Raw genomic sequence first — 12297 nt, 5'->3', positions numbered from 1 at the left:
AGCCTTTTAACACAGGCAGCAAAATATTTAAAGACTAAATGGAGAGTGCAGGAGAAGCGCCAGGCATAACTAAAAATGAAGTGATAATCTGATGAAGCTACCAAACAGGATTACCTGTGTGCCAAAGAGCTAAGTGATTGCACAACCAACAGATCTGCACTCCTGCCACATATAGTCGTGAACGGTAATGGACAATTAAACAACTCACTGGAGGAAGAGACTCCATAAATATCTCCATCCTCAATGGATGGAAGACCCTAAGACAAAAGTAAAACACATCAGTGCAAAAAATTGGGGCAGCATGGTGGCTCAGTGGTTAGCACTGCTACTTCATAGCACCAAGGAACCAGGTCAGTTCCAGTCTCGGGTGACTGAATACGTGGAGCTGCACATTCTACTCTCTGGGAAGCTAGAGAAGTGATTGCTGGGCCTCTTGCTGAGATATTTGTATCATTGATAGTCACAGGTGAGGTGCCGGAAGTCGGGAGGTTGGCTAACGTGGTGCCACTGTTTAAGAAAGGTGGTAAGGACAAGCCAGGGAACTACAGACCGGTGAGCCTGATGTCGGTGGTGGGCAAGTTGTTGGAGGGAATCCTGAGGAAGAGGATGTACATGTATTTGGAAAGGCAAGGACTGATTAGGGATAGTCAACGAGGCTTTGTGCATGGGAAATCATGTCTCACAAACTTGATTGAGTTTTTTGAGGAAGTAACAAAGAGGATCGATGCATCCACGACCTTCTGGCTGAAAGGTAAGAGCATCCCAGTGAGGCAAGGCTGACACAGAGTTAATAAAAACTGGACACTTGCAGGACACAGGAGCAGAGGGACACCCAAGAATTTTCAGAATCTAACTCTCCCTGATGTACCAGAGGAAAATATTCCAAAATATCATTCATGCTATAGGGAACATTGTGGCACTGACACTGAGGACTAACTTCCATAACTGGAAGTATCCATTCCATGAAGTTTCTTGAGTCGATCAATGTCATTCAAAGTGTCCCATTGTTTCAACAAGCTGTATTGAAACCATACCAAATGGAGGGTGCAAAAACAGAAATTGCTGGACAAGCTCAGCAGGTCTGGCAGCATCTTTGGAGAGAAAATTGTGGAGAGTTAAAGTTTCAGGTCAAATGACTCTTCTTCAGAACTGATGACAGCTAGGAAAATATCAGTTTATATGCAGAGGATAGGGTTGGGGTGGGGGAGGGTTGGTGGGTAAGCATTAAACGAAGGTGGGGATAAAGCCCAAAGAGAGAGAAGACCAGTAAAGTGTTGCTTCACCTGGAAAGTGTATCTGGGACCTTGGATACCGAGGAGGGAGAAGACTAAATGGGCAGATGTTACACTTTCTGTGGTTGCCGTGGGGCTAAGTGGGAATGTTGGGAGTGAACGAAGAGTGGACCAGAGTGACATGGAGGGAACGGTCCCTGTGGAAGGCGGACAAGGGACGGGAGGGGAATATATGTTTAGTGAAGGCATCTCGCTGGTGTTGGCGGAAATGGCAGCTGAAGATCTTCTCAATGTGGATGCTGGTGGGATGGTAGGTTAGGACAAGGGGGGGCCCTATTGTTGTTGCAGAAGGGAAGAGAGGAGGCGAGGGCAATAGTGTAAGAGGTGGATCAGACCCGGCCAGAGGCCCTGTCAACAACAGTGCTGGGGAATCCTCGGCTGAGGAAGAAGGTGGACAGTTTGGACCCTCCCTTGTTGAAGCTGGCATATGGGAACATGTGTGACAGCAGTAGAGGCACTGGGAGAATGGAGGGAAAATGCCTTAACCAAATGCTTTGCTGTCCCCTGACCCTGAGCTGTGTAACTTAGTGAGTATCTCAGCATACTTCAAGGTTACTCATTGTTTTGAGTACAAATCGTCTTGATGAAGGAAATATAAACAAAATCTATTTATAATGTTCTGGATTTGAAGTATCTTAAACAGAAGGCTTCAACAGAAAATAAAATCTAACCAGTCTTTTCTCGTTAGTGTCACAAAAGATTCAATGAAATTATTACAGCAGCAGCACTCTCCTTAGGCACTGCCACCATGTTTTGCATTTCAATCGCTGGCAGGAATCCAGCTAACATGTGTGATGAGTATATTCCTTCCCTTTCAGCACTCACATGCATGTACCTAAAACTCCTTTTTCCAGTTTAACAGTGTGGTGCTACCATATCTCTTACTTGCGTTGTCCCATGGGGTGTGGTCGACACTGGCCTGCTCGTCTTTCCTTCATTTACACAATCGCATTGCAGCACAAAGTGATACACAGCAACTGCAAGAGACAAATAAGTCCTGGTACTAAAAGGATTATGCCAAGATTTCATGTCCATGTTACACCAGGGGCATGGGTGTTAAATCCACAAGATTAGATTAGATTACTTACAGTGTGGAAACAGGCCCTTCAGTCCAACAAGTCCACGCCGACCCGCCTAAGCGTAACCCACCCAGACCCATTCCCCTACATTTACCCCTTCACCTAACACTATGGGCAATTTAGCATGGCCAATTCACCTAACCTGCACATTTTTGGACTGTGGGAGGAAACTGGAGCACCCGGAGGAAACCCACGCAGACACGGGGAGAACGTGCAAACTCCACACAGAGAGTCGCCTGAGGCGGGAATTGAACCCGAGTCTCTGGCGCTGTGAGGCAGCAGTGCTAACCACTCTGCCACCGTGCCGCCCACCTGGCACATGAGTCTGTGTACTACCCAGGGTTTAATCAGGGTACTCAGCAACTAGTGAATGTATGCGAGACATGCCAAGTGTACTAACTCCAGCAGTGAAGGAAATCTTTATACACAATATTCCACCAACACCTTGGTCAAAAATAGTAACTGTACATAGGATGATGACTTCCTTGTGAAAGGTTACTTCTCTAAATTTCCCATTGCTCAATAACTTAGCATTGTTATGAGGATGACAGTTGTTGACATAATGTCAAGAGTGCTATTTTCACTTTCAGTTGCACACCAAATAATTTCAAGCAACTGACTGCAATGTACCGGCCAAACTGTTTCAAGACATGTACTAAATGTGGAATGAGTGGTATCACATTATCACTCAGGTGGTATAGCAGGGACTTATGCAGTATTCAAAGTTTGTGAGAAGATTTGTAGCTCGGGTGCTTGTTGCTGCGGTTCTGTTCGTCGAGCTGGGAATTTGTGTTGCAGACGTTTCGTCCCCTGTCTAGGTGACATCCTCAGTGCTTGGGAGCCTCCTGTGAAGCGCTTCTGTGATCTTTCCTCCGGCATTTATAGTGGTTTGAATCTGTCGCTTCAGTTGTCAGTTCCAGCTGTCCGCTGCAGTGGTCGGTATATTGGGTCCAGGTCGATGTGTTTGTTGATAGAGTCTGTGGATGAGTGCCATGCCTCTAGGAATTCCCTGGTTGTTCTCTGTTTGGCTCAGTCGAATTCATGTTGCTTGTCATCTGCGTGTGTGGCTACTAAGGATAGCTGGTCGTGTCGTTTCATGGCTAGTAGGTGTTCATGGATGCGGATCGTTAGCTGTCTTCCTGTTTGTCCTATGTAGTGTTTTGTGCAGTCCTTGCATGGGATTTTGTACACTACATTGGTTTTGCTCATGCTGGGTATTGGGTCCTTCATTCTGGTGAGTTGTTGTCTGAGAGTGGCTGTTGGTTTGTGTGCTGTTATGAGTCCTAGTGGTCGCAGTAATCTGGCTGTCAGTTCAGAAATGCTCTTGATGTATGGTAGCGTGGCTAGTCCTTTGGGTTGCGGCATGTCCTCGTTCCATTGTCTTTCCCTTAGGCATCTGTTGATGAAATTGCGGGGGTATCCATTTTTGGCGAATACATTGTATAGGTGTTTTTCTTCCTCTTTTTGCAGTTCTGGTGTACTGCAGTGTGTTGTGGCCCTTTTGAACAGTGTCTTGATGTAACTTCTTTTGTGTGTGTTGGGGTGGTTGCTTTCGTAGTTCAGGACTTGGTCTGTGTGTGTGGCTTTCCTGTATACCTTTGTGGTGAATTCTCTGTTAGGTGTTCTCTGTGCCATCACATCTAGGAATGGGAGTTGGTTGTCCTTTCCATCCTCTCTAGTGAATCGGATTCCTGTGAGTGTGGCGTTGATGATCCGGGTATGTTCTCTATTTCTGTGTTTTTAATGATTACAAAGGTGTCATCCACATATCTGACCCAGAGTTTGGGTTGAATTTGCGGTAAGACTGTTTGTTCTAATCTTTGGAGAAAGTGAGGACTGCAGATGCTGGAGATCAGAGCTGAAAATGAGTTGCTGGAAAAGCGCAGCAGGTCAGGCAGCATCTAAGGAGCAGGAGAATCGACGTTTTGGGCATACGCCCTTCTTGAGGAATGAGGAAAGTGTGCCAAGCAGGCTAAGATAAAAGGTAGGGAGGAGGGACTTGGGGGAGGGGCGTTGGAAATGCGATAGGTGGAAGGAGGTTAAGTTGAGGGTGATAAGGTGAGGGTGATAGGCCGGAGTGGTAGTGGGGGCGGAGAGGTCAGGATTGAGACAAGGTGGGGGGAGGGGAAATGAGGAAACTGGTGAAATCCGAGTTCATCCCTTGTGGTTGGAGGGTTCCTAGGCGGAAGATGAGGCGCTCTTCCTCCAGCCGTCGTGTTGCTGTGGTCTGGCGATGGACGAGTCCAAGGACCTGCATGACCTTGGTGGAGTGGGAGGGAGAGTTGAAGTGTTGAGCCACAGGGTGGTTGGGTTAGTTGGTCCGGGTGTCCCAGAGGTGTTCTCTGAAACGTTCCGCAAGTAGGCGGCCTGTCTCCCCAATATAGAGGAGGCCACATCGGGTGCAGCGGATGCAGTAAATGATGTGTGTGGAGGTGCAGGTGAATTTGTGGCTGATATGGAAGGATCCCTTGGGGCCTTGGAGGGAAGTAAGGGGGGAGGTGTGGGCGCAAGTTTTGCATTCCTTGCGGTTAGAGGGAAAGTGCCGGGAGTGGAGGTTGGGTTGGTGGGGAGGTGTGGACCTGACGAGGGAGTCACAGAGGGAGTGGTCTTTTTGGATTGCTGGTAGGGGAGGGGAGGGAAATATATCCCTGGTAGTCGGGTCCGTTTGGAGGTGGCAGAAATGACGACAGATGATACGATGTATATGGAGGTTGGTAGGGTGGTAGGTGAAGACCAGTGGGGTTCTGTCCTGGTGGCGATTGGAGGGGCGGGGCTCAAGGGCAGAGGAGCGGGAAGTGGAGGAGATGCGGTGGAGAGCATCGTCGACCATGTCTGGGGGGAAATTGCGGTCTTTGAAGAAGGAGGTCATCTGGGTTGTACATTTTTGGAACTGGTCCTCTTGGGAGCAGATGCTGCGGAGACGAAGGAATTGGGAATACGGGATGGCGTTTTTACAGGGGCAGGGTGGGAGGATGTGTAGTCTAGGTAGTTGTGGGAGTCGGTCGGTTTATAGTAAACTAATCTTTATTCTAATCTTTGCATTACAGCTTCTGCTATGAGTCCAGAGATGGGTGAGCCCATGGGTGTGCCGTTGATTTGTTCATATATTTGGTTGTTGAATGTGAAGTGTGTTGTGAGGCACAGGTCCAGTAGTTTGAGTATGCCGTCTTTGTTGATAGGTTCAACGTCCTGTTGTCTGTTCTGTATGTCCAGCAGGTTGGCTATTGTTTCTCTGGCTAGGGTTTTGTCGATAGAGGTGAACAGTGCCGTTACATCGAATGAGACCATGGTTTCTTCCTTGTCGATGTGTATATTTCTGATGATGTCCAAGAATTCCTGTGTTGATTGTATAGAGTGTCTAGATCAGCTGATCAGGTGTTTCAGTTTCTGCTGTAGTTCTTTAGCCTGTTTGTGTGATGGTGTCCCTGGTAGTGACACTATGGGTCTGAGTGGGATGTCTGGTTTGTGCACTTTAGGTAGTCCATAGAATCTGGGGGTGTAGTTGGTTTCAGGTTTCATTCTTTGTAGGTCAAACCTGGTTATCTGTCATTACACACAAAAGAGGGAGTTTGACCCCACCCCACAGCTCACCAATAGGATAAACAACACACTGAGGAATCTACAAAAAAACGGGCAGATAACCAGGTTTGGAGACAAAGTACTTTGCGATCACAATTCTGTCGGGTTTACTTAATGATGGAAAGGGATATGTGTACTCCACTGAGCAGGAGTTACAGTTGGGGGAAGGGAAATTATGATGCAATTAGGAAAGATTTAGGAAGCGTAGAATGGGGAAGGAAACTGCAGGGGATGAGCACATTAAAACTGTGGAACCTATTCAAGGAAAAGCTCCTGTGTGTCCTAGATAAGTATGTACCTGTCAGGCAGGGAGGAAGATATAGAATGCGTGAGCTGTGGTTTACTAAGGAAGTGGAATCCCTGGTCAAGAAGAAGAAGGCTTATGTTAGGACAAAATGTGAAAACTCAGTTAGGGCGCTTGAGGGTTACAAGGAAGTCAGGAAAGACCAAAAAAGAGAGCTCAGAAGAGCCAGGAGGAGACATGAGAAGTTGTTGGCGGATAGGATCAGGGTTAACCCTAAGGCTTTACATAGGTATGTTAGGAATAAAAGAATGACGAGAGTTAAATTAGGGCCAATCAAGGATAATAGTGGGAAGTTGTGTGTGGAGTCAGAGGAGATAGGGGAAGCACTAAATAAATATTTTTCGACAGTGTTCACTATAGAAAATGAAAATGTTGATGAGGAAGATACAGAGATACTTGCATCTAGACTAGAAGAGATTGAGATTCACAAGGAAGAGGTATTAGAAATCCTGCAGAGTGTGAAAATAGACAAGTCCCCTGGGCCAGATGGGATCTATTCGAGGATCCTCTGGGAAGCAAGGGAAGAGATTGCTGAGCCTTTGGCATTGATCTTCAAATCATCATTGTCTACAGGAATAGTGCCTGAGGACTGGAGGATAGCAAATGTGGTTCCCTTGTTCAAAAAGGGTAGTAGAGACAACTCTCGTAATTACAGACCAGTGAGTCTCACTTCAGTTGTTGGTAAAGTGTTGGAAAAGGTTATAAGAGATAGGATTTATAACCATCTAGAAAAGAATAATCTGATCAGGGACAGTCAGCACGGTTTTGTGAAGGGTAGGTCGTGCCTAACTTTTTTGACAAAGTGACCAAACAGGTAGATGAGAGTAGACCGGTTGATGTGGTGTATATGGATTTCAGCAAGGCATTCGATAAGGTTCCCCACGGTAGGCTATTGTACAAAATGCAGAGGAATGGGATTGTGGGAGACATAGCAGTTTGGATCAGTAATTGGCTTGTTGAAAGAAAACAGAGGGTTGTAGTTGATGGAACATCTTCATCTTGGTGTCCAGTTACTAGCGGCGTACCGCAAGGGTCGGTGTTGGGTCCACTGCTGTTCTTTTATAAATGACCTGGATGAGGGCTTAGAAGGGTGGGTTAGTAAATTTGTGGACGACTCTAAGGTCGGTGGAGTTGTGGATAGTGACGAAGGACGTAGTAGGTTGCAGAGAGACATAGATAGGATGCAAAGCTGGGCTGAGAGGTGGCAAATGGAGTTTAATGTGGACAAGTGTGAGGTGATACACTTTGGACAGAGTAATTGGAATGCAAAGTACTGGGTTAATGGTAAGATTCTTGGGAGTGCAGATGAGCAGAGACATCTCGGTGTCCATGTACACAGATCCCTGAAAGTTGCCACCCAGGTTGACAGGGTTGTTAAGAAGGCATACAGTGTTTTGGCCTTTATTAATAGAGGGATTGAGTTCCGGAACCATGAGGTTATGCTGCAGCTGTACAAAGCTCTGGTACGGCACACTTGGAGTATTGTGTATAGTTCTGGTCACCGCATTATAAGAAGGATATGGAAGGTTTGGAAAGGGTGCAGAGGAGATTTACTAGGATGCTGCCTGGTATGGAAGGAATGTCTTACGGGGAAAAGCTGAGGGCCTTGAGGCTGTTCTCATTAGAGAGAAGAAGGTTGAGAGGTGACTTAATAGAGACATATAAGATAATCAGATGGTTAGATAGGGTGGACAGGGAGAGCCTTTTTCCAAGTATGGGGACTGCAAACACGAGGGGACACAACTTTAAAGTGAGGGGAGATAGGTATAAGATAGATGTCAGAGGTAGTTTCTTTACTCAGAGAGGAGTAAGGATATGGAATGCTTTGCCTGCATTGGTAGTAGATTCGCCAAGTTTAAGTGCATTTAAGTCGTCATTGGACAGGCATATGGACGTACATGGAATAGTGTAGGTGGGATGGGCTTCAGATTAGTATGACAGGGCGGCGCAACATTGAGGGCCGAAGGGCCTGTACTGCGCTGTAATGTTTTATGTTTTATGTATCATTGATGTATATTGTAAACAGCTGCAGTCCCAGCACCGAACCTTGTGGTACCCCGTTTCTCGAATGTGCAGCCTGTTCAGATCATATGAAGTCATTGTTGCCTCGGTTCCACATTGTAAAGGCACAGAGGACACTCAGACCAATGTATGACACACGTTCACCAAGAGAGTGAGTAAGCACCCTCTGTGGGTGATGATTGAGCAGGATGATATTGACTGGCAGCAAGGCGACCAGAGTGACAACCAAGTGTCATGGAAATCAATGCCTACTCATTCAGGCATTTCCACACTACATGTTACACACTTCCAAACCACTACACTGAAATTTAATCTTGTAAACTCTGTTTTACGTGCTTGTAAAATTATTGAACTCACAACATGTGTCTATGTCATAGAGTCACAGAGATGTACAGCATGGAAACAGATCCTTCGGTACAACCTGTCCATGGTGACCAGATATCCCAACCCAATCTAGTCCCACCTGCCAGCACACCCCAATATCCCTCTAAACCTTTCCTATTCATATACCCATCCAGATGCCTTTTAAATGTTGCAATTGTACCAGCCTGCACCACTTCCTCTGGCAGCTCATTCCATACACGTACCACCCTCTGCATGAAAAAGTTGCAATGGGACCCCTGCAGCCAAAGTCATCCTGACCTAGACACCTCAGCCACCTGTTGGCTGCACTGTTGGTTTAACTATTTGAAATTAAAGTTTTTGCCCCAGTTAGCTCAGGGTCCTGAGGCCAGTGCTTAAACTGAACGGACTGAACAGAGATCAGAAAGTGTACCTACAGCCTAGCTGGTCTGTGTACTGTAACCACACTGAGGAGGGGATGAGTTTCCACTTTCAAAGGAAAATTGAATCATTAAATGCAGTCCTGAGGTCAACATTGTCGAGTCAGGTCAAACACAATCAGATTAAATCAGACGTTGTAGACATGTGACACAAAAGAAGCTTAAGGTCCATGATTCTCGACCTTTGCAGTTATCCCCAGGCTTCATAGATCTCTTAAATCAACCTGCTCAGAGCTGCTATTACACACCTCTGCAGCAACTGGGTCCCAAACCCAGGCCTCCTGGCCCAGTGATAGGGACACTACCACCGCATCACAAGAACCCTGAGAAATACTCAGTTCTGACAGATATGTCGAGGACAAAATGAGGACTGCAGATGCTGGAGATCAGAATCAAAACGTGTGGTGCTGGAAAAGCACAGCAGGTCAGGCAGCATCTGAGGGGACAGATCAAGAGGGCAGTGCTGAGTTGGAAGGTTGGATCTGGGATAAGGTGGGGGGAGGGGAGATGAGGAAACTGGTGAAATCGACATTTAGCCTGTGTGCTTGGAGGGTCTCAAGGTGGAAGATGAGGTATTATTCTTCCAGGTGTAGGGTGGCTCGAGTTTGGTGGTGGAGGAGGCCCAGGACTTGCATGTAGTGGTGGAGGAGGCCCAGGACAGTAGTGGGAGACTGTGTATTGAGTCGGTAGAGAGAGGAGAAGTCTTGAATAAGTACTTTTCTTCAGTATTTACGAACAAGAGGGACCGTATTGTTGAAGAGGAGAGTGTGAAACGGACTAGTAAGCTAGAGGAGATACTTGTTAGGAAGGAAGATGTGTTGGACATTTTGAACAACTTGAGGATAGACAAGTCCCCCGGGGCTGACGGGATATATCCTAGGATTATGTGGGAAGCAAGAGAGGAAATTGCAGTACTGTTGGCAATGATCTTTTCGTCTTCACTGTCAACGGGGGTGGTACCAGGGGACTGGAGAGTGGCGAATGTTGTGCCCCTGTTCAAAAAAGGGAATAGGGATAACCCCGGGAATTACAGGCCAGTTAGTCTTACTTCGGTGGTAGGCAAAGTAATGGGAAGGGTACTGAGGGATGGGATTTATGAGTATCTGGAAAGACACTGCTTGATTAGGGACAGCCAGCAGAGATTTGTGAAGGGTAGGTCTTGCCTTACAAGTCTTATTGAATTCTTTGAGGAGGTGACCAAGCATGTGGATGAGGGTAGAGCAGTGGATGTAGTATACATGGATTTTAGTAAGGCATTTGATAAGGTTCCCCATGGTAGTTTATGCGGAAAGTCAGGAGGCATGGGATAGTGGGAAATTTGGCCAATCGGATAGGAAACTGGCTAACCGGTCGAAGTCAGAGAGTGGTGGTAGATGGCAAATATTCAGCCTGGAGCCCAGTTACAAGTGGAGTTCCGCAGGGATCAGTTCTGGGTCCTCTGCTGTTTGTAATTTTTATTAATGACTTGGATGAGGGAGTCGAAGGGTGGGTCAGTAAATTTGCAGATGATACGAAGATTGGTGGAGTTGTGGATAGTGAGGAGGGCTGTTGTCAGCTGCAAAGAGACTTAGATATGATGCAGAGCTGGGCTGAGGAGTGGCAGATGGAGTTCAACCCTGCCAAGTGTGAGGTTGTCCATTTTGGAAAGACAAATAAGAATGCGGAATACAGGGTTAACGGTAGGGTTCTTAGTGAGGTGGAGGAACAGAGGGATCTTGGGGTCTATGTTCATAGATCTTTGGAAGTTGCCACTCAGGTGGATAGAGCTTGTAAGAAGGCCTATGGTGTATTAGCGTTCATTAGCAGAGGGATTGAATTCAAAAGTCGTGAAGTGATGTTGCAACTGTACAGGACCTTGGTTAGGCCACATTTGGAGTACTGTGTGCAGTTCTGGTTGCCTCACTTTAGGAAAGATGTGGAAGCTTTGGAGAGGGTGCAGAGAAGATTTACCAGGATGTTGCCTGGAATGGAGAATAGGTCGTACGAGGATAGGTTGAGAGTGCTAGGCCTTATCTCGTTGGAACGGCGAAGGATGAGGGGTGACTTGATAGAGGTTTATAAGATGATCAGAGGAATAGATAGAGTAGACAGTCAGAAACTTTTCCCCCGGGTGCAACAGAGTGTTACAAGGGGACATAAATTTAAGGTGAAGGGTGGAAGGTATAGAGGAGATGTCAGGGGTGGGTTCTTTACCCAGAGAGTGGTGGGGGCATGGAATGCGCTGCCTGTGGGAGTGGTAGAGTCAGAATCTTTGGTGACCTCTAAGCGGCAATTGGATAGGTACATGGATGGGTGCTTAAGCTAGGACAAATGTTCGGCACAACATCGTGGGCCGAAGGGCCTGTTCTGTGCTGTATTGTTCTATGTTCTATGTCCTTGGCAGGGTGGGAGTTGAAGTATTCAACCCACCTATCTGCTCCACCCTCCTCTCCGACCTATCACCATCACCCCCCACCTTCATCCACCTATCTCCTTCCCCCTCACCCAGCCCAAACCCCTCCTGTTTATCTCTCAAGCCCCTTGCCTCCGCCTCCCCACCCCACCCCTCCCCCCACCCATTCCTGATGAAGGACTTATGCTCCAAAAGTGGACTCTCCTGTTCCTCGGATGCTGCCTGACTGGCTGTGCTTTTCCAGCACCAAAACATTTGACTCTGATGGATGTGTTCTCATTAACCTGGAGCAGATAGGACATGAACCCAAGCTCCCTGGCTCAGAGGCACAGGCACTACCACAGGAGCCCTCAATTTGATTGTGGACGTGGCAGAAGTTGCTTCTGGAACGATATTCCAAGGTCTGGAATTCGGTACGTTTTTGCTTAATTTTCCGTGCGAATGGTGTGGATGTAAAGGGGATGCTCACGGCAGTGAGCTGGCTGGTTGTGGTTGGGACTGGCCTGTGCTATCACTGGGAGGGAGGAGTTTAGGATAATGCTGTAAAGCTCAGCAGGTTCCTCCACCCTGCCGGTCCCAGAGGCACTTTCTCTCCGGGTTCAGAGCTGGGACTAGCGGCCGCTCCGCCCGTCCTGTCGTGCTGTTCCCGGCGGAGCGATGGCACCTGCCGGACACTGGATGGGCATCATATTTCTCTTCACCTTGTTCTCAGGTATAAGCTGCTCCTTTAAATAAACCCTGGCTGGGTTTACAGAAAGGCTAGAGCACTCCCAGTCTCATTTGGGAAGCAACAGGAAAAGTTACTCCTGAAAGTTACTCCTCTGATGGTAGTTTAAAATCAGGTTTG

General features: G+C 47.2%; 1 protein-coding gene across 1 annotated transcript in view; it reads left to right on the top strand.

The window, feature by feature from the left end:
* The first annotated feature begins 12036 nt into the window (after positions 1–12036).
* The window catches only part of LOC122563473 (digestive cysteine proteinase 2-like), a 47562-nt gene continuing 47301 nt past the window's right edge, over positions 12037–12297 (top strand). Inside the window, exon 1 of the mRNA XM_043717226.2 lies at positions 12037–12162. Coding sequence (XP_043573161.2) covers positions 12108–12162 — 55 coding nt within the window. The 5' untranslated portion in view covers positions 12037–12107. The remainder of the gene's footprint in view (positions 12163–12297) is intronic.

This window comes from Chiloscyllium plagiosum, unplaced genomic scaffold (genome assembly GCF_037043375.1).
Source record: "Chiloscyllium plagiosum isolate Xiang-an unplaced genomic scaffold, Cpla_swu_hap1 HiC_scaffold_30, whole genome shotgun sequence".
NCBI lineage: Eukaryota > Metazoa > Chordata > Chondrichthyes > Orectolobiformes > Hemiscylliidae > Chiloscyllium > Chiloscyllium plagiosum.
Note: the sequence above shows the minus strand (reverse complement) of the source record. Positions and strands in the feature narration are given on the sequence as shown.